This window comes from Malaclemys terrapin, chromosome 8 (assembly GCF_027887155.1).
Source record: "Malaclemys terrapin pileata isolate rMalTer1 chromosome 8, rMalTer1.hap1, whole genome shotgun sequence".
NCBI lineage: Eukaryota > Metazoa > Chordata > Testudines > Emydidae > Malaclemys > Malaclemys terrapin.
Window position 1 is genome coordinate 37585353 of NC_071512.1, and position 21818 is coordinate 37607170.

The 21818-nt window shown below is 43.9% G+C and overlaps 1 protein-coding gene across 5 annotated transcripts in view; it reads left to right on the forward strand.

Annotated features, from left to right (window-relative positions):
- Window positions 1-21818, forward strand: part of LOC128841801 (protocadherin alpha-C2-like) — a 323141-nt gene that overhangs the window by 54105 nt on the left and 247218 nt on the right. Inside the window, exon 1 of one of the 5 annotated variants that reach the window (XM_054037230.1) lies at window positions 16453-18906. The exons of the other annotated variants lie outside the window; for them this stretch is intronic. Within the exon in view, the coding sequence (XP_053893205.1) occupies window positions 16537-18906 (2370 nt within the window). The 5' untranslated portion in view covers window positions 16453-16536. Of the gene's footprint in view, window positions 1-16452; window positions 18907-21818 lie in introns of those variants that run through there. 5 annotated transcript variants of the gene reach the window in all.

Consider the following 21818-nt stretch of genomic DNA (forward strand, 5'->3'; position numbering starts at 1 on the left):
ACTGTTCAAAAACAAAGGCAGCAAAGCTGACTGCAGAAAATACAGAGGCATTTCTCTCCTCTGTACAGCAGGGAAAATACTAGCTTGTATTCTACTGCACAGACTCATTGCTAACATATCTGAGAAGAATTTTCCAGAAGTGCAGTGTGGTTTCAGACCAAGTCCTAGTACCATAGACATGATTTTTGTCATAAGGCAGATCTAGGAAAAAATGTTTAGAGCAGAACATGGACCTATTTGCAGTTTTCATCAACTTGACCAAAGCTTTTGACATGGTAAACAGAGAGGGTCTATGGGTTATTCTACCTGAACTGGACTGCCCAAGAAGGTTCATACAAATCATCCATCTGTTTCATGACCACACGACAGTGCAAGTGCTTTCCAGTGGTGATTCTTCTGATGCATTTGAAATCTTGAATGGAGTGAAGCAAGGCTGTGTACTTGCTCCAGTGCTGTTCAATTTGTTCTTTGCCTGTGTCCTCAGCCATGCCACAAGGAACATGGATCAGGGAATATACATCCGCTACCGACTCAATGGCTCTCTCTTTGATCTTCGAAGACTCAATGCTAAGACCAAGATGCTGGAGAGACTTCTTGTTGAGGCACATTTTGCAGATAACTGTGCCTTGATGGCTCATAGACATGATGACCTTCATGTCATCATTGATTGGTTTTCTGAAGCATCTCAGCTATTTGGCCTCACCATCAGTCTCAGTAAGACAGAGGTCTTGTTCCAACCAGAACCTCATTCCAAATGGGGATCAGTTTAAGTATTTGGGCAGCATTATCTCAAGTGATGGTTCCCTTGATAAAGAAATTGCTTCCAGCATCAGTAAAGCCATCCAGGCCCTTTGCCGACTCCAAAGAAAAGTCCTTCACCAACACAACATTCGTCTCTCCACCAAATTGAAAATCTACAGTGCAGTGGTTCTAATGTATTTCCTATATGGATCTAAGACATGGACTCTTTATAGATGGCACAGTAAACAGCTTGAGCAATTTCACATGAGCTCCCTCCACCCAATAATGAGCATTCGCTGGCAGGACAGAGTGACCAATATTAAGGTTCTTGAGAGAGCAAACACAGCCAGCATTCAGGAAATACTATTCAGAGCAGAACTTAGGTGGACTGGAAATGTCATCAGAATGGAAGACCACTGTCTCCAAAACAGATCTTGTATGGGGAGCTGAGTCGGGGCAAAAGAAAGAAGGATTGTCCATATAAGTGCTTCAAAGATAACCTCAGGAGGAATCTCCAGTGCGCTGGCATCAATCTCAAAGGACTCAAGCAAATGGCTCAGAACAGGGCTCGCTGGCAGTCTCTGACAAGATCAGCATGTAACAGGTTCAAGTGGGATTGATGAAATGGTCTCCAGGCTGCACGTGAAAAGTGCCACAAAACTGCATCATCAAACCTCAGAGATTAGACTTCCCATGCCCTCAGTGTGGCTGACTCTGTGCTTCAGGGTAAGACTTCAGAGAAAATTGTGACAATATCATCATCATCATTGTCAGCAATGGGCTACCAGCAATCTCTTCGACCATTTCACAGTCATTGTCACCATTTTGATCAGGTGATTGACAGTGTAGTCCTCCTGATATTCTTATTGTTCAAGCATGGAATTTCTATCAATAGAGATTCTATGGTATAGTTTGATTCATTTAAGATTTTTATTTTATTTGACTATGCTTTTTTCACATATAGTGCCACTCCACCATGCATGTAACCTACTCTGCTATTCCTATGTATTTGGCACCTGGTATTACCATGTCCCATTGATTATCCTCATTCCACCAAGTTTCCCCAATGCCTATTATATCAATATCCTCATTTAATGTCAGGTACTCTAGTTCACCCATCTGAGTATTTATACTTCTATCATTTGTATATAAAGCACTTGCACATTTTGTCAATATTCAGTTGCTTGCCTTCATGGGTTATATTTAAATAAGGCGGTCTTAAGAACATAAGAACATAAGAATGGCCGTACTGGGTCAGACCAAAGGTCCATCTAGCCCAGTATCCTGTCTACCGACAGTGGCCAATGCCAGGTGCCCCAGAGGGAGTGAACCTAACAGGTAATGATCAAGTGATCTCTCTCCTGCCATATATCTTCACCCTCTGACAAACAGAGGCTAGGGACACCATTCCTTACCCATCCTGGCTAATAGCCATTAATGGACTTAACCTGCATGAATTTCTCCAGTTCTCTTTTAAATGCTGTTATAGTCCTAGCCTTCACAACCTCCTCAGGCAAGGAGTTCCACAAGTTGACTGTGTGCTGTGTGCAGAAGAACTTCCTTTTATTTGTTTTAAACTGCTGCCCATTAAGTTCATTTGGTGGCCCCTAGTTCTTATATTATGGGAACAAGTAAATAACTTTTCCATATTCACTTTCTCCACACCACTCATGATTTTATATACCTCTATCATATCCCCCCTTAGTCTTCTCTTTTCCAAGCTGAAAAGTCCTAGCCTCTTTAATCTCACCTCATATGGGACCTGTTCCAAACCCCAAATCATTTTAGTTGCCCTTCTCCGAACCTTTTCTAGTGCCAGTATATCTTTTTAGAGATGAGGAGACCACATCTGTATGCAGTATTCAAGATGTGGGCGTACCATCGATTTATATAAGGGCAATAAGATAGTCTCCATCTTATTCTCTGTCCCCTTTTTAATGATTCCTAACATCCTGTTTGCTTTTTTGACTGCCTCTGCACATTTAACTGTTCCTCACTAACTCCTACCTTCCCTTTACCAACTTCTTTCCTATCTTCTTTTACTAGGATGTAGAGTCCCCTCTTTAATAAATTTATCCCCCAAAGGATATCGCCACATGTGCTCCTCTGCACCTGTTGTTTTCCCCACAGGCCTTAGGTTCAAAAAATTCTCTGCAACTTTTTTTTAAATATGCTAGCAATCTAGTTCCATTTTGGTTTAGGTAGAGCCCATCCTTCCTGTACAGGATCCTCTGTTCCCATATGCTTTCCCAGTTCCTAATAAACCTAAAACACTCCTCCCTACACCATCCAGGCATTGAGACTCTCATTCTGAAGTTCTGCCTAACTGACCCTGCAAATGCTACTTGAATTCCTACTTGAATCCTTTCAGTTGATAAAACCTCCCATTATTCATCTGCACCATGATATTGTACCAGCTAAAACTGATATTATAACTATTTCCTGTGTTTCATATTTACTTTCTGAAATAGACTGTAAACTCCTTGGCACATCGCCAGTGCATTGAAATTGGCCGCAAGGCGCTATACGCACGTATTGCACTCCACCACTAGCACCAGTGCCATCCTCTTTCTAATCATTACTACTAGTGCAACTGCTATTGCTACTCGTCATCTTCATTATGAGGCAAAATATATCAGCCCGGCTGATGACAAACAACTGCCAGTTGGATCGTAGCTCTGCATTGGTAGCGCACTGGACATTATTAGATCAAGTTTTTAAGTCCTGTGACGCGATCATCCAGTCGGATGGGTGGATGGAGCTCCCCTTTGCTACAGTTCCATGGGAGATACACTTGTGCAACAGACAGAATAACTAGGCCCCTGATTTTGTTCTTCAAAACTCTCAGTGAGCTGGAATCTGAAAGGCTGCGTCTCCCTCTGTGACCATAACCTCCCGAGATGGCTGAGATCCTCTGGGACGATGAAATGCCTGATGTAAAGAGTAAGAATAGTGAGAATGGGAAACAGAACTTTGCTGGTTCATGAGCAGGGAATTCCCTTCCTGAAGAGCTGAGGATTGCAAGGGTCCTGATCATATTCAGGACAAAATACAAGACCCAACTCTTTGACATAACCTTCCCATAACATACTCGCTGGCTCATACCAACGCACACACTTCCACTTGCAAATGCTTACACAAACACAAAAGCGAAACAACTCAAAGCTACTATTCTGCTTTCTCTTAGAAAGAGGAATAGAAATACAAGGAATGACAAGAATACAAAGAAAAGAAGAGAAAAGTGAATTTGATCCTAGATATCCCTGGACAAGGAAGAGAAACAAAATATGAGAGCTGCCTGTAATCCACTCACACATATCAGTTTTGTAAGGCGCTTAGATACCATGGCGTTGGGCATAGTATAAAATATAGATAAATATATTTCATCTTCTTTTATTAAACTGATCTGTTGTTGGTACCAGCTGCACTTCTATTTAAAAGTGACTTGTTATTAGTAGGAAATAGAAATTGACCTTTTTAAAAGGGAAAACGTAGTTGTTTCACAGTTTAGCTGTTGGTAACAAATTTTACTCTCCATTAAAATTCTTGTTCCTTCTACTGACAAATGCTGGACACTGGCTCAATAAATGATAAACAGCAACCCAGGAAACAATAGAAGAACATTTTATTTTCCACTGCATTTATCTTCGTGTGCCTCAAAGCATTTTACAGGGTTACGGTAAATTATACGACTACGGAGTTAAATAATAAATAATAGAAAAAAGAAAGAGAAATTAAAAAGTAAAGAGAAAAATGTTATAGATGAGATTTTAGAGCTGGAGAGTCATTTGGACAGAAATATATAAAAGACTGTTCCAAAAGGATAGAGCTGGGGAGGTAAGATTGCGGACCGAATGCGAGGAAATAGGGCCTGAGCCAAAGCTTATTAAAATTAGTGAAAGCAGGGCCGGCTTTAGCAAGTGCGAGCCGGATTCGTGGGTCTTGTACTCACCGGGCGGCGCTCCCAGTCTTCGGCGGCACTTCGGATTGCCGCGCTCCAGCCGGGGTAGCGGGGCCGCGGGATCTTGCCGCGCTCCGGCCGGGGGAGGGGGCCGCGTGCTTAGAGCTGTCTGCCCGCTCTCTGGCTGGGGGAAGGGGGCGGCAGGGCTTGCCGCGCTCTGACCGGGGTAGCAGGGCCGCGGGACTTGAAGCGCTCGGCCGGCGCTCCGGCCGGGGGAGCGGGGCCACAGGGCTTGCCGCGCTCCGCTGGGAGGAGTGGGGTCGCGGCGATTGCCGCGCTCTGGCTGGGTGGGGGGCCCTCTTAGGCGCGAGGCGCAGGGCCCGATTCGGGGGAATCGGCCTAAAGCCGGCCCTGAGTGAAAGAATCTTATTCTTACGTCAGTGGTGTTTCACTGAGGTTTGAATCAGGCCCTAAAGGAGCAGAAGGAGTGGGGAGGAGAGAAGGCGAGAGTTTCAAAGGACCCATGAGGTAGGATAGAGCAAGTTAGGGAGGGTTTCAAAAGCGAAACGAAGTGTAGGGAACTCCTGTTTTCAAACGTCAGAACTCTTTGTAAAGAAAAGGCCAGAATCATTAGCAAAGTAATTTTTTCAAATGTTAACTGAGATGATTGTGGCAGCCGCATTTCCCATTTCTATCAATAAAAAGTGGACACTCTGAGTATTAGAGATGGAGGAAAAATATAAAATAGATATTATCATTTTACATTTATATCTGCTTTACAGTTAAATATTTCAATATTTGTTTTATTGGGGAAAGAAAGTTCCTTCAGTCTATCACCGGTTATTACAGCATCATTCACTCAGATTTTCCTATGTACAGATATAATATGAGAATGATCAGAAATCAGATTATTTTAGATATAAGTAACATGAAAATATTTATTCTTAATGATGAATTAAATATAAATACGAAAAAATAATTTGTTGCTGTAACTCACATGTACCACTTTGTGGCGCTGTCTACTAAAAAACCGCGTTATCCCTGGAAAACGAAAACATAGCTCCACCCTTGGAGGAAGAAAACACTGGCTGCCCCAGCCTCAGAATAACTGGATCATACTGGATGAGACAAGAGCGGCTGGAATTCATTGTGACAGTACTCCAGGGTAGCTCAAAAATATTATATAGAACGGCTAGTAATGAGTTAATCAGATTTGAATCCGAAACATTCCACGTTCGCGATGGCAGTTTTCCGGCGAGACGCCCTGGTAACCAGGCAGCTGCTGCGGTTGGTTCTGTTACACACGGCCTGGGAGGTGGGCAGCGGCCAGGTCCGTTATTCCGTGCCGGAGGAATCCAAACACGGCACCTTTGTGGGCCGCCTGGCCCAGGACCTGGGGCTGGAGGTGGCGGAGCTGGTGTCTCGGATGTTCCGGATGGTCTCCAACGGCAGGAGAGACTATTTCGAGGTAAATTTGCAGAACGGCGTTTTGTTTGTTAATTCGCGAGTAGACAGGGAAGAGCTGTGCGGCCAGAGCCCCCTGTGCGCCATTGACCTGGAGGTGATAGTGGACAAACCCCTGAGGATATTTCACGTTGAAATAGAGATACAGGATATAAATGACAATGCTCCTGTTTTTTCGGCAAATGACGTAAATGTATTTATTGCAGAATCTAGACTGCCGGGCTCTCGATTCCCACTAGAGGGCGCATCTGACGCAGATATTGGTACAAACTCTCTGCTAACCTATAAACTCAGCCCAAATGAACATTACACTCTAGACTTGCAAACGAAAAATGATCAAATCACCTCTGCCGATATGGTTTTAAAGAAACCACTGAATAGAGAGGAAGCCTCTATGCATCATTTATTACTCACCGCCACTGATGGGGGTAAACCGGAGCTCACCGGCTCAGTTCAGCTCCTCATCACTGTCCTGGATGCCAATGATAATGCGCCTGTATTTAATAAGTCAGTCTACGAAATAAAATTATTGGAAAATACAGCTAATGGTGCATTAGTGATGACCCTCAACGCCACAGATTTGGATGAGGGAACTAATAAGGATATTTCCTATTCTTTCATTAGTCATCTTCCCCCTAGTGGAAGAGACTTGTTCAGTATAAATTCAAATACGGGTGAGATCAGAGTTAAAGGAGAAATTGATTTTGAAGTACACAGTGTATATGAAATTCGAGTTGAGGCGAAGGATAAAGGGAATCTCCCACTGGCTGGCCATTGCAAAATTTTGATAGACGTTATAGACGTGAACGATAACATCCCTGAGCTGGCCGTGACTTCCCTTTCTCTACCGGTTCCGGAGGACGCTCCCCCGGGGACAGTGGTGGCTCTTATTAGCGTCTCTGACCGGGACTCCGGAGTCAACGGCAAAGTCACCTGCTCCATCCCCCCGAACCTGCCCTTTCGGCTCGTCTCCACCTTTAAGAATTATCACTCGCTGGTGCTGGCGGAGGCCGTGGATCGGGAGCGAGTGTCTGAATATAAGATCCTGGTGACAGCCAGAGACGAAGGGGCCCCGTCTCTCTCGGCCAGCAGCAGCATTTTGGTGCCGATCGCGGATGTGAACGATAACGCCCCTGCTTTCCCTCAGCCCGTCTACAGGGTGTTTGTGAAGGAAAACAACCCGCCCGGGGCCCATCTCTTCACCGTGTCGGCCTGGGACCCGGACCTGAGGGAAAACGCCTTTGTGAGCTACTCGGTGGTAGAGCGGAGTGTGGGAGAGCAGCCCCTGTCCAGCTACATCTCGGTGCACTCGGAGAGCGGGCACATCTATGCCCTGCAGCCCTTTGACTACGAGGAGCTGCAAGTGCTGCAGTTCCAGGTGAGCGCGAGGGACGCCGGGTTCCCGTCGTTGTGCGGGAACGTGACTGTGCAGCTCTTTGTCCTGGATGAAAATGACAACGCGCCCGCAGTGTCCCCGGCTGGCTCCGGCCGCGGCTCGCCAGGGCCCGAGCTGGTTCCGCTGTCGGCCGGCGCAGGGCACGTGGTGGGCAAGATCCGAGCGGTGGATGCGGATTCCGGCTACAACGCGTGGCTTCGCTACGAAGTGCAGGAGCCCAGGGCTGCGGGGCCTTTCCGGGTGGGTGTGTACAGCGGGGAGATCAGCACCACGCGGGCCTTGGAGGAGGCGGACGGCCCCAGCCAGAGACTCGTGATCCTGGTGAAGGACCATGGGGAACCGGCGCTGTCAGCCACAGCCACTGTCAGCCTGTCCCTGGTGGAGAGTCCCCAGGCTGTGAAATGGGACTCGAAGCAAAGGGGCGGGATCGAAGGGCCCTTGGTTGACATGAACGTGTCTTTAATGATCGCCATTTGCTCGGTGTCCGGGCTGTTTGTGCTGGTGATTGTCGTGTACGTTGGCCTGAGATGCCACCCGGGTCCGGAAGTGATGTGCGAGCCTGGGAAAGCCACCGTGGTGTGCTCGAGCGAAGTGGGGAGTTGGTCCTATTCCCAGCGCCAGAGCCGGAACTTATGTGTAGGGGAAGGTACCGCCAAGAATGACCTCATGGTTTTCAGCCCCAACTTCCCTAACTCTTTGGAAAATGGGGAGGAGAAACAGCAGGAGCTCATCGCGAATGATGCAGGACAGGTAAGTCTCTGTATGGAATGTTGTGAGTAGTCTCTCAGAGAGGACAGTGATAGTATCTCGTCTGCTTTTTGTATAAATGGTTATTTGAGATGGCTTTTAAAATAAAGATATTTGAAAGTAATCGCTGTTTTTTTAAGGACATATCTAACGGTTTCACACGGAATGAATGATGCTTAATAGTGATTTCTGTATTTTTGATGAGCGATTTGAAGCTTTGGTGAAATTTAAGGGGAGGGTTCAGTCCTGAGGCCTGGATAGATTGTTTTTCATAATGAAAATTAATATTTTAAAGATATTTTATCTTTTTAATGATACCCTTTAATTTTAATCAGTAAGTAACCCCGGGAGTGTTTTTAGTTAAAGTCTGCAGGAAAATCACACTTTTTATTTGGCACTGATTTCGAGCTGACATAGATTTCAGCCTCTGTGTGGTTTGATTCTTAGGAACTGAAGTTGTGCAACAGCTGCATATATTTAAATTTCTGAAAAATTAGCTCTGATTGTGAGTTGTTAGATCTGCTAGATTTTATTTATTTATTATTTTGAACAGACTGTCACTTTCAAGGAGTGTTCCAGTTCGATTTTATTAATCTGAAAATAGATGCTTGATTTCCTTTTCCATCCCTTAATGAAAGCATGGTTGTTTTTCCTTCAGTCCCTGACTTAATTTTAGTCTTAGTTAAAACGAAGAAATGGAGACACTGTAGCTCAGAAGGAAGATGAAGGCTCCTGTTAGGAATACAAACATTCAAATTTTTTCAGTGTCCTACAGTCAATTGGAGGAACAATAAATGTTGCCATCTCCTATTTTCCCAATTTTGTAGCAAAATTCTCACAACGAGACAAGTATTCCTGTCAGTGATGAGAGTTTGGAATCAATGGTGGACGGTGTTTCTTTTTCTCAACACTGAGGTAAAGACAACCGTATAATATTGTATGGTGAAAAGTAGTTTTAAGTGTTAGGCCGAAGCATTGAATTTCAACTGTCCTCCTGAATGCAATTGCTAAATATTCATTGGAGATGGTAGGATCTGGCAAATGGACATTAGGAACTTCTAAAAGTTTATGGGTTTAGATTTCAGAAATTTCAGCTATGATGTAGTGGGAAGAAGTAATTGTGAAGAGAAAGAGAGGACCTTATCTTGATTACACTTGTGTAAATCCAATGTAATTAGGCATTCCAATGGCCCCATCCTCTATCTATAAGAAACAATGAACTCCTATTGGCTTTATTAGGAATAACTCATATCCTGGGAAGTACAGTTTCTAATTATTGATTCATAAATATAATATTATGATTATTTTTCACCTTATTTTTTGAAGCATAGGAACTGCCTTACACCAATGACTGTCACTGTAGCATACTAGTAGATGTCTTGAAGAAGGTGTAAAATTCCAATGATAAACACTAGCATGCCAGTTGGAAGCTTCTTCTTAATCCAGGACAGTTGTTGGTTGCTCAGGTCTTGAAGGAGGAGGGTTATATACTTAATGCCTTTTTATTATGTATAGTGCAAGAGAAGATATTTCAGAAATGCCGAGTCATAGAATCATAGAATCATAGAATATCAGGGTTGGAAGGGACCTCAGGAGGTCATCTAGTCCAACCCCCTGCTCAAACCAGGACCAGTTCCCAACTAAATCATCCCAGCCAGGGCTTTGTCAAGCCTGACCTTAAAAACTTCTAAGAAAGGAGATTCCACCACTTCCCTAGGTAACCCATTCCAGTGCTTCACCACCCTCCTAGTGAAAAAGTTTTTCCTAATATCCAACCTAAACCTCCCCCACTGCAACTTGAGACCATTACTCCTTGTTCTGTCATCAGGTATCATTGAGAACAGTCTAGATCCATCCTATTTGGAACCCCCTTTCAGGTAGTTGAAAGCAGCTATCAAATCCCCCCTCATTATTCTCTTCTGCAGACTAAACAATCCCAGTTCCCTCAGCCTCTCTTCATAAGTCATGTGCTCCAGCCCCCTAATCATTTTTGTTGCCTTTCGCTGGACTCTTTCCAATTTTTCCACATCCTTCTTGTAGTGTGGAGCCCAAAACTGGACACAGTACTCCAGATGAGGCCTCACTAATGTCGAATAGAGGTGAATGATCACGTCCCTAGATCTGCTGGCAATGCCCCTACTTATACAGCTCAAAATGCCATTAGCCTTCTTGGCAACAAGGGCACACTGTTGATTCATATCCAGCTTCTCGTCCACTGTAACCCCTAGGTCCTTTTCTGCAGAACTGCTTCCTAGCCATTCGGTCCCCAGTCTGTAAGAGTGAATGGGATTCTTCCATCCTAAGTGCAGGACTCTGCACTTGTCCTTGTTGAACCTCATCATATTTCTTTTGGCCCAATCCTCTAATTTGTCTAGGTCCCTCTGTATCCTATCCCTACCCTCCAGTGTATCTACCACTCCTCCCAGTTTAGTGTCATCTGCAAACTTGCTGAGAGTGCAGTCCACGCCATCCTCCAGATCATTAATGAAGATATTGAACAAAACTGGCCCCAGGACCGACCCTTGGGGCACTCCGCTTGAAACCGGCTGCCAATTAGACATGGAGGCATTGATCACTACCCGTTGAGCCCGATGATCTAGCCAGCTTTCTACCCACCTTATATTCCATTCATCCAGCCCATACTTCTTTAACTTGCCAGCAAGAATACTGTGGGAGACAGTATCAAAAGCTTTGCTAAAGTGTAGGAATAACACATCCACTGCTTTCCCCTCATCCACAGACCTAGTTATCTCCTCATAGAAGGCAGTTAGGTTAGTCAGGCGTAACTTGCCCTTGGTGAATCCATGCTGACTGTTCCTGATCACTTTCCTCTCCTCTAAGTGCTTCAGAATTGATTCCTTGAGGACCTGCTCCATGATTTTTCCAGGGGCTGAGGTGAGGCTGACTGGCCTGTAGTTCTCAGGATCCTCCTTCTTCCCTTTTTAAAAGATGGGCACTACATTAGCTTTTTTTCAGTCATCCGGGACCTCCCCCGATCGCCATGAGTTTTCAAAGATAATTACCAATGGCTCTGCAATCACATTCGCCGATTCCTTTAGCACTCTCGGATGCAGCGCATCCGGCCCCATGGACTTGTGCTTGTCCAGTTTTTCTAAATAGCCCCAAACCACTTCTTTCTGCACAGAGGACTGGTCACCTCCTCCCCATGCTGTGCTGCCCAGTGCAGCAGTTTGGGAGCTGACCTTGTTTGTGAAGACAGAGGCAAAAAAAGCATTGAGTACAGTAGCTTTTTCCACATCCTCTCTCACTAGGTTGCCTCCCTCATTCAGTAAGGAGCCCACACTTTCCTTGACTTTCTTTTTGTTGCTAACATACCTGAAGTAACCCTTCTTGTTACGCTTAGCATCTCTTGCTAGCTGCAACTCCAAGTGTGATTTGGCCTTCCTGATTTCACTCCTGCATCCCTGAGCAATATTTGTATACTCCTCCCTGGTCATTTGTCCAATCTTGCACTTCTTGTAAGCTTATTTTTTGTGTTTAAGATCAGCAAGGATTTCACTGTTAAGCCAAGCTGGTCACCTGCCATATTTACTATTCTTTCTACATATCGGGATGTTTTTTTCCTGCAACCTCAATAAGGATTCTTAAAAATACAGCCAGCTTTCCTGGACTCCTTTCCCCCTCATGTTATTCTCCCAGGGGATTCTGCCCATCAGTTCCCTGAGGGAGTCAAAGTCTGCTTTTCTGAAGTCCAGGGTCCGTATTCTGCTGCTCTCCTTTCTTCCTTGTGTCAGGATCCTGAACTCGACCATCTCATGGTCACTGCCGCCCAGGTTCCCGTCCACTTTTGCTTCCCCTACTAATTCTTCCGGGTTTATGAGCAGCAGGTTTAGAAGAGCTCTGCCCCTAGTTGGTTTCTCTAGCACTTGCACCAGGAAATTGTCCCCTACACTTTCCAAAAACTTCCTGGATTGTCTGTGCACCGCTGTATTGCTCTCCCAGCAGATATCAGGGTGATTGAAGTCTCCCATGAGAACCAGGGCCTGCGATCTAGTAACTTCTGCTAGTTGCCGGAAGAAAGCCTCATCCACCTCATCCCCCTGGTCTGGTGGTCTATAGCAGATTCCCACCATGACATCACCCTTGTTGCTCACACTTCTAAACTTAATCCAGAGACTCTCAGGTTTTTCTGCAGTTTCATACCGGAGCTCTGAGCAGTCATACTCCTCTCTTACATAAAATGCAACTCCCCAACCTTTTCTGCCCTGCCTGTCCTTCCTGAACAGTTCGTATCCATCCATGACAGTACTCCAGTCATGTGAGTTATCCCACCAAGTCTCTGTTATTCCAATCACATCATAGTTCCTTGACTGTACCAGGAGTCCTGGTGATGAAGATAACAATAATGGTTATTTGTAGCATAATCATATAAATGTAGGGCTGAAACTGGAAGGACCTCCAGAAGTCATCAAGTCCAGGCCCCTGTGCTATGGTGAGCCAAGTGAACACATCTCTAACAGGTGTTTGTCCAACTTGTTTTTTAAAACTTCCAGTTATGGGGATTTCACAACCTCCCTTGGAAGCCTGTTCCAGAGCTTAACTACTCTTATAGTTAGAAAGTTTTTCCTAATATGTAACCTGCTTCTTCCTCCCTATGCATTAGGCCAGTAAATCCTCAAATAAGGCAATTAGATTCGTTTGGCATTATTTGTTCTTTACAAATCCATGCAGGCCATTCCTTACAACCCTATTATCCTCCAGGGGCTTACAAATTCACTGTTTAATAATTTGCTTCAGTATCTTTCCAGGTATTGAATTTAGGCTGACTCTCCTAAAATTCGCTGGTCCTCTTTGTTCCCCCTTTTAAAGATAGGTATTGTGTTTTCCCTCCTTCAGTCTTCTGGGAACTTCAGCTAGTTCCTTAAGTACCCTAGGATGAATTTCATCAGGCCCTGCCGACTTGAATTATCTAAGGTATCTAAATATTCTTTAACATGTTCTTTCCCCTATTTTGGCTTTCATTTCTCAAATTATTTTTTTGCTGGTCAGTCTAATTTTAAACACTGAAATTTTAGGGATTGATCTTTGAACATGAGTCATTGATATCATACTTGCCACCCAAGAAGGAGATAGCAAGTAAGTGGAGGTTTCATTTTAACTATAGAGTCCATGGATTACAGGAATGATCACCTTTTTTTCTACTTGATAGTAAACAAGAAGTAAAATTGGATTATAGGAATGGATAGATATTAATCTGAATGTTTTCTTTCCCTTTTATTTTATCTTAGGTTATTCAGCCGGTTTCCCCATCACTATAACATTTAGATTATTTACAAAATACGCAGTAATTAGTAAGAACCAGAATAATGTTTCAGTGTAAGCGGAACAATCCAATATTGAAGGAAACAAAATAAATATCTTCAGTGCAGATGCATCTACCAGAGAATCTATGTCATTTCAATTGCATTGTTTATTTCGCTGCAATGGTCTAGGAAAGCTCCATATAGAAATTCTGTTTTACAGAAATAAATAAAGGCTAATAGAAATTAGCTCTAAATTAAACAGTGGGGTTGTAAATGCATTGCAACAGAGCAGTCACAACTTCTAAGAGGAACGTGAATGAGAGCACCCAAGCTACTAATGGAAGGAACAGGCCTAGTTCTAGACTAATGCTCGTTTCTGGGTTTTATCCACAACAGAAAATAGTAGCTGGGTTAAGCAGTGATTTACTTTTAGAATATGTACTAACTCAAAGCTAAATCAGCGAATAATGACTTTCTACTCCTACCCCCCAGAATGGAGTCTTCTATACATGACAGCTTCTTCGACATAGTAGAATTCCTTGCATACTACGGAAGATACTTTCCCTCTCATCTTGACACACACAATCAGCTGTCAGTTAAGCAACAGTTTGTGCAAACCCTTACCAAAGCGTAACGTATTCATGACATCCCCACACCAGCAATATTTGAGAGAAAAGATCATTTTTAATGGTCGTGGGAATAGGAAAATAACCAAAACAAGAGACTGAATGAGGATTTTCTCATAGTTACCTCCTCAGAAGCTGTGTCCTGCACAGGGGCGCGGATACAGTAGTAGTACTGAGGAAGTGGAAATCAGATCAGATCGCCAACTGCTAGAGAAACTGGGATTCCCACAGCTAAGGACCCCCCCAGTCCTCTGAACGGAGGGAGCAATTCCCAAAGAATAAAAGGGATGAGGGAAAGCGGTTCTTGTGAAGAAAAGAGTTGTGTGTGTCAGAAAATGGCCAGAGGGACTTGGAAGGGATTCTCATTGGAGCCTCTACTGCTTTTAAGAGCTACGAAAAATAATTGCAGGAAATAGTTAACTGTAAAAGTAACCACTGGTACTTTCTGATTTGGGGACGCGGGGAGAAGGAGATTACAATCTTTCCAGACTCTAGGACTAGGACGTAAACAGGAAGGAATTAATACTTTTTTTTTTTAAAGAAAACGGTTTCCTGTTTCCACACTACCAGTCATTCAGAGAGAGAGAGAAAAAACTAAATTAAACAATTTTAAGACTTCATTCCATTAGCATATGTTTGGAAATGGTTTAAAAAAAGTTAATTAAGTTAATGGCGGCAGAACTTTGGAGGCTGAATTCAGGTAATATATTTACATAGGAACACACAAGCCACGGATATTATGGTGATATATATGTGATAAAATGTAGAACTATGTGATAAATTTCTCTGTGACCACTTCAGATGTTTTCTGCGGACTCAGTCACGGCTGTCAAGAGACCATCTCAAATTGTTGATGATAAAAATCCCTATACTACATCACACCATCACATATACATGTGTCATTTATTGAGAGAGATGACGGACTCAATAGAGTTTCAGAATCTAGGTATCCGAATGTGAAAATAACCTCCCTTAATTGTACTATGTGTGGGATGAATGTGGGTGTTTTTTCTGTATAACTAATTTCCAGTTTGCATGCACTTCAATATCTCTTGAAGCAATCACTAACAGAAAGTTAGAAATGGAAATGTTGCCTAAACATTTTGCAGAGCAACTTTTAAAAGCACAGAGTAACAGAAAACAGATAAACCATCCAGAGGAGAAAACAGAAGAAAAGCAATATATGAGATATTAAAGCAGGTAACTACAGTTCAAACTACGTCTTCCTCCTCTCCTAAGGCCTTCTGCTGTTCATCTCACATGATTTATGTTATGACTTTTGTTCTTTGTACAACAAAACTAGTAAGAAAAACCACAAGGGCATAGTTAAAGACCAGATAAAAGTGTGTACTAAATACATAAACATGGAACTCCTAACTACATACCATCTCTGGCTGGTTTCTAGTAGTTTCTCAAAATATAGAACACAATAAGCGCCCTTAGAGGGATCACAAACTATTTAAAGGAATAGTACCCTGTTCATATAGATTATGACTTGTAACTGAAGAGATATTCTATCATTCAGAGACACAGTGAAACACTTGACCTTGAAACACTTGACTACGGAGCTCCTTAGTATTGCCTTCTTTAGAGAAACTCTGAGGCCATTTTTCCTATCCCTTTCGTTGACCCATTGCTAAAAAAAACCCTCTCTTCTACCTTTACATAAGTTAGATGATTACACATAGTTATGTATTATCTTTACATATACCTAGTGAGCTCACTGTAACTTGATAACGAGAAGATTGTATTTTCTACGGTTTTCTGAAAATTAGAGTTTTATAAGATAGGAAACATTCCAATAAAAATTGATTAATTTCCTAGATGCATTTATTAAGAAATGGAAACTTCTAAATCGCATGTCATATGTACTGAGATTATCACCTAAAATATCAAGTCAGTCAATCAATCAATCAACAAATCCCAGCTGTTTCTAGACACCGTTATTTTAAATAGCTATTTAACGTGTCTTCAGATATAAATATTTTACTTGAATATAATTTTCCGTAATATCAGAAAAGATCACCTTATGCAAGAACTGCATTTGAAGACTGAGACACAATTGTAACCAGTGCCCATGGACAGAGAATAAAAATATTAACGAACAACTATGAAAAAAATTATTGTGGTATTGCATAGTGTGGTACTCCATTTCAGTCACAAGGTGTCGCTGTCTACTTAAAAAGGTATTTCCTTAAATAGAGAAAAACACAGCGCCAGCCTGATTTAGAGCAGTGTGAATAAAGCTCAAGAAGATGGCGGAATAATACTGGAGGAAAACCGACTGCATTTAAAGTATTAAATGATAATATTTTGGCACATATTTAAAATAATTTTCTAGATTTGCGAGATATAAAGCAGTAACATTTTACAAAGAAGAGGCATCCTACGTCCGCAATGGCTCTTCGGCGAGACTCCCTGGTAACCAGGCAGCTGCTGCGGTTGGTTCTGTTACACACGGCCTGGGAGGTGGGCAGCTGCCAGGTCCGTTATTCCGTGCCGGAGGAATCCAAACACGGAACATTTGTGGGCCGCCTGGCCCAGGACCTGGGGCTGGAGGTGGCTGAGCTGGTGCCTCGGATGTTCCGGATGGTCTCCAAAGACAGGAGAGATTATTTTGAGGTAAATTTGCAGAACGGCGTTTTGTTTGTTAATTCGCGAGTAGACAGGGAAGAGCTGTGCGGCCAGAGCCCCCTGTGCGCCATTGACCTGGAGGTGATAGTGGACAAACCCCTGAGGATATTTCATGTGGAGGTGGAGATACAGGATATAAACGACAATGCTCCTGTTTTTTCGGTAAATGAAGATAATTTCATTATTGCAGAATCCAGACTCCCAGACTCGAGTTTCCCACTAGAGGGCGCATCTGACGCAGACATTGGTACAAACTCTCTGCTAACCTATAAACTCAGCCCAAGTGAACATTTCACTCTAGATATGCAAAGAAAAAATGATCAAAGTAAATCTTTAGTGCTTGTTTTAAAGAAAGCTCTGGACAGAGAGGAAACCCCTGAGCATCGTTTATTACTCACGGCCACTGATGGGGGCAAACCGGAACTGACGGGTTCAGTTCAGCTGGTGATCACTGTGCTGGATGCCAATGATAACGCCCCTGTATTTGACAAGACAGTTTATGAGGTGAGTTTATATGAAAATGCTGCCAATTGGACATTAGTTATCAAACTCAACGCCACAGATTTAGATGAGGGAATCAATAAAGACGTTTTCTATTCATTTAATAACCGTATGTCTACCAAAATAAAAGACATTTTTAGCCTAGATATTAACACTGGCGAAATAAGAGTGAAAGGAAATATGGATTTTGAATCTCAGAACATATATGAAATTCAAGTGGAAGCTATTGATAAAGGACACGCACCGTTGGTGGGACACAGCAAAGTTTTGGTGGAAGTGTTAGACGTGAACGATAACATCCCTGAGCTGGCCGTGACTTCCCTTTCTCCGCCGGTACCGGAGGACGCTGCCCCGGGGACAGTGGTGGCTCTTATTAGCGTCTCTGACCGGGACTCGGGAGACAACGGCAAAGTCACCTGCTTCATCCCCCCGAACCTGCCCTTTCGGCTCGTCTCCACCTTTAAGAATTATCACTCGCTGGTGCTGGCGGAGGCCGTGGATCGGGAGCAAGTGTCTGAATATAAGATCCTGGTGACAGCCAGAGACGAAGGGGCCCCGTCTCTCTCGGCCAGCAGCAGCATTTTGGTGCCGATCGCGGATGTGAACGATAACGCCCCTGCTTTCCCTCAGCCAGTTTACAGGGTGTTTGTGAAGGAAAACAACCCGCCCGGGGCCCATCTCTTCACCGTGTCGGCCTCGGACCCGGACTTGAGGGAAAACGCCTTTGTGAGCTACTCGGTTGTAGAGCGGAGTGTGGTAGAGCAGCCCCTGTCCAGCTACATCTCGGTGCACTCGGAGAGCGGGCACATCTATGCCCTGCAGCCCTTTGACTACGAGGAGCTGCAAGTGCTGCAGTTCCAGGTGAGCGCGAGGGACACCGGGTTCCCGTCGTTGTGCGGGAACGTGACTGTGCAGCTCTTTGTCCTGGATGAAAATGACAACGCGCCCGCAGTGTTCCCGGCTGGCTCCGGCCGCGGCTCGCCAGGGCCCGAGCTGGTTCCGCTGTCGGCCGGCGCAGGGCACGTGGTGGGCAAGATCCGAGCGGTGGATGCGGATTCCGGCTACAACGCGTGGCTTCGCTACGAAGTGCAGGAGTCCAGGGCTGCGGGGCCTTTCCGGGTGGGTGTGTACAGCGGGGAGATCAGCACCACGCGGGCCTTGGAGGAGGCGGACGGCCCCAGCCAGAGACTCGTGATCCTGGTGAAGGACCATGGGGAACCGGCGCTGTCAGCCACAGCCACTGTCAGCCTGTCCCTGGGGGAGAGTCCCCAGGCTGTGAAATGGGACTCGAGGCAAAGGGGCGGGAGCGAAGGGCCCTTGGTTGACATGAACGTGTCTTTAATGATCGCCATTTGCTCGGTGTCCGGGCTGTTTGTGCTGGTGATTGTCGTGTACGTTGGCCTTAGATGCCACCCGGGTCCGGAAGTGATGTGCGGGCCTGGGAATGCCACCGTGGTGTGTGCGAGCGAAGTGGGGAGTTGGTCCTATTCCCAGCACCAGAGCCGCAACTTGTGTGTAGGGGAAGGCACCGCAAAGAATGACCTCATGGTTTTCAGCCCCAACTTCCCTCACTCTACCGAGAATGGGGAGAAGAAGATAGAATCCGAGTTCACACCAAATGAGAATGGAATGGTGAGTTTCTATTGTGGGATATGTATGTCTTGTTTATATTTTTCTGTAATTATGTCTTATTATTTGATGACATTTTCCCTTGGTATAGTTCTCTGAAGACATCCACGTAGTGTGTAGCAGCGGTCAAAAAAGCAAACAGGATGTTAGGAATTATTAAAAAGGGGATAGAGAATAAGATGGAGAATATTTTATTGCCCTTATATAAAGCCATGTTACGCCCACATCTTGAATACTGATGTGGTCTCCTCATCTCAAAAAAAGATATACTCCCATTAGAAAAGGTTCAGAGAAGGGCAACTAAAATGATTCGGGGTTTGGAATGGGTCCCATATGAGGAGAGATTAAAGAGGCTAGAACTTTTCAGCTTGGACAAAAGGCGAAAAGGGGGATATGATAGAGGTATATAAAATAATGAGTGATGTGGAGAAAGTAAATAAGGAAAAGTTATTTACTTGTTCCCATAATATAAGAACTAGGGGCCACCAAATGAACTTAATGGGCAGCAGGTTTAAAACAAATAAAAGGAAGTTCTTCTGCACACAGCACACAGTCAACTTGTGGAACTCCTTGCCTGAGGAGGTTGTGAAGGCTAGGACTATAACAGCTCTTAAAAGAGAACTGGAGAAATTCATGGAGGTTAAATCCGTTAATGGCTATTAGCCAGGATGGGTAAGGAATGGTGTCCCTAGCCTCTGTTTGTCAGAGGGTGGAGTTGGATGGTAGGAGAGAGATCACTTGATCATTACCTGTTAGGTTCATTCCCTCTGGGGCACCTGGCATTGGCCACTGTCGGCAGACAGGATACTGGGCTGGATAGACCTTTGGTCTGACCCAGTATGGCCATTCTTATGTTCTTGTGTTCTTATGTTGTTCCCCTCCAAATTATGTTTATTTACATATTTTTTTAAAAATTTTAATCAGTGGCTTAATTGTCATCAAAATAATCCTGGAAAATAAATCCAGGGCTTTATATCTCTCAAAATCTCTGTTTTAATGTTCAGTATTATAACTTTGGATATTCTTCTTCACATAATAGTGTAATCCTTCTTTGAAGACAAGTGAAACTAATTTTTTTTTTAGTGTGTTATAGGTGATACATGTACTGGTCATGCCTATAATTAAGGTTGCCTCACATATTTCTTTTCAGTCGCTTAATATTTTCCCAAGCTTAAATATTCAGAGTGAAATTTACCATGGTGAATATCTGCAACACATGATTTTTTCTTTTTTTCAAAAATTTCAGCCAAAAGTTTTTATCTGTTTCTGACAATGAGGTAAGGGGGAAAATTATATTTTGTCTATAATAAAAAAAGTTTTTACAAGTATTTTGTCAAACAGTTCTTACACTGCTATTCTTTGATGCAGGGGCTTGAAATTTGTATCTGGGATTTTCCTTTGGCTATCTCCATGAAAATTCACCATAATTTAGTGAAGTTTTAATTTTTTGAACAATCTCAAGTAGCACATGCTCAATAGAGTGTGGTTGGAATTTGGCAGCTAAATTCCCTGAAGAGTCCATATGTACTGAGCATGCTTTATCCCCTTTCAGATTTTACATGCCAACTGGAGTACACACAACTTCCCCACGGAGTGATTAAGCATGCTCCATCCCAGGAATGCAGGGACTGCGTAGGCCTTTTCTAGTAATTCCTCCTGTTGGTGGCTGTCGGACACTGTGGTGGTGGGCACAGGAACTGAGATCAGGGAGACAGTGTATCCTGTGCTCTCAGGCAGAGTGGAGGAAAAGGATGAAACACCCTGATTAAAATGCAGAGGGGTAAAGAGGGGGATGGGAGGAAGGGATGCAGGAGTGTGTGTGAGTGGGGGTTAAGGGCCTCTGAGAGGAATGGGAGTTAGGACAGTTGCTGGGGATAGACAGGGATAGGAGCAGGGGGAGGGGGCAGAAGGCTGAGAGGAAGGAACAAAGGGACGGAACAGGAGCTAGGGGTACGGTTGCAACCTGCCCAGTGTTTACCAGAATTCCCCCCATCCTTTTTTGAGTAGCTTTCCCAAAAATCTGTAAACGTGCTTAGTCCACACTGCCAGCTGTCCAGTTTTATGGACTGAGCATCATCCTGAATGTCCCATTTTTCTGTACCTCAGAGGTAGCAACCTTAGCTAGGAGGGAGTGTGATAGGAGGAGGAAGGAGAGGAAAAGCAGGATCCATGTAGGTGATAGAAGATGATCAAGGAGGGGGGAACACAGGCAAGAGCCAGGGGAAGAAAGGAGTGAGGGGCAAGACAGGGACACAGGGGCAGGAGATGGATGATCAGGAGACAGGGATATCAATAGACAGGCTATATGAGTAGGTGCTGAGGAGAGGGGCAGAAGAGGACAGAAAGGCTTGAGTGGGGCCAAAGGCAGAAGGGTCTAAGTACTAGAACACACTCCCCTTCAGAACCTGGAATTGAACCCAGCATTTCTTTGTTATCTAGTACGTAGCTGTGAAACCTTCTCAGCCTTCTACTACACCAGTTACTCTGTTGGTAGGGGCCTGTGTTGTGGATCTAAAGATCCTAACCTGTGGATGACCCATGTTGGGGGTCAATATGGTTTTACATGATGAAACATTTGTATTTAAATTTTTAAGTTTTTTAAAAATCTTAAGAAATGACATTAAAAGGACCTATGTTAAAATAAAATTAAGGTAGAAATGTCAGTTATTCAAAAGTTATGAACTGTCAGAATTAAGGTTGCCCAAAGAATCTTAACTCGGCCCCCTCGTGGGTATGCATTATGATATAGTATATAATTACATGAACTATATACACACACTATTTTCCACAGGACCCCTATCTTGTTCAGTGCACAGGACAAACTGTTCTCTAGGAATGAATCAAGGTTGTGTAGTGAATGAGTATGTTTTCTGTAGGAACCCAACCTCATTTGTTGCAGAAGCTGGAAGGTATAT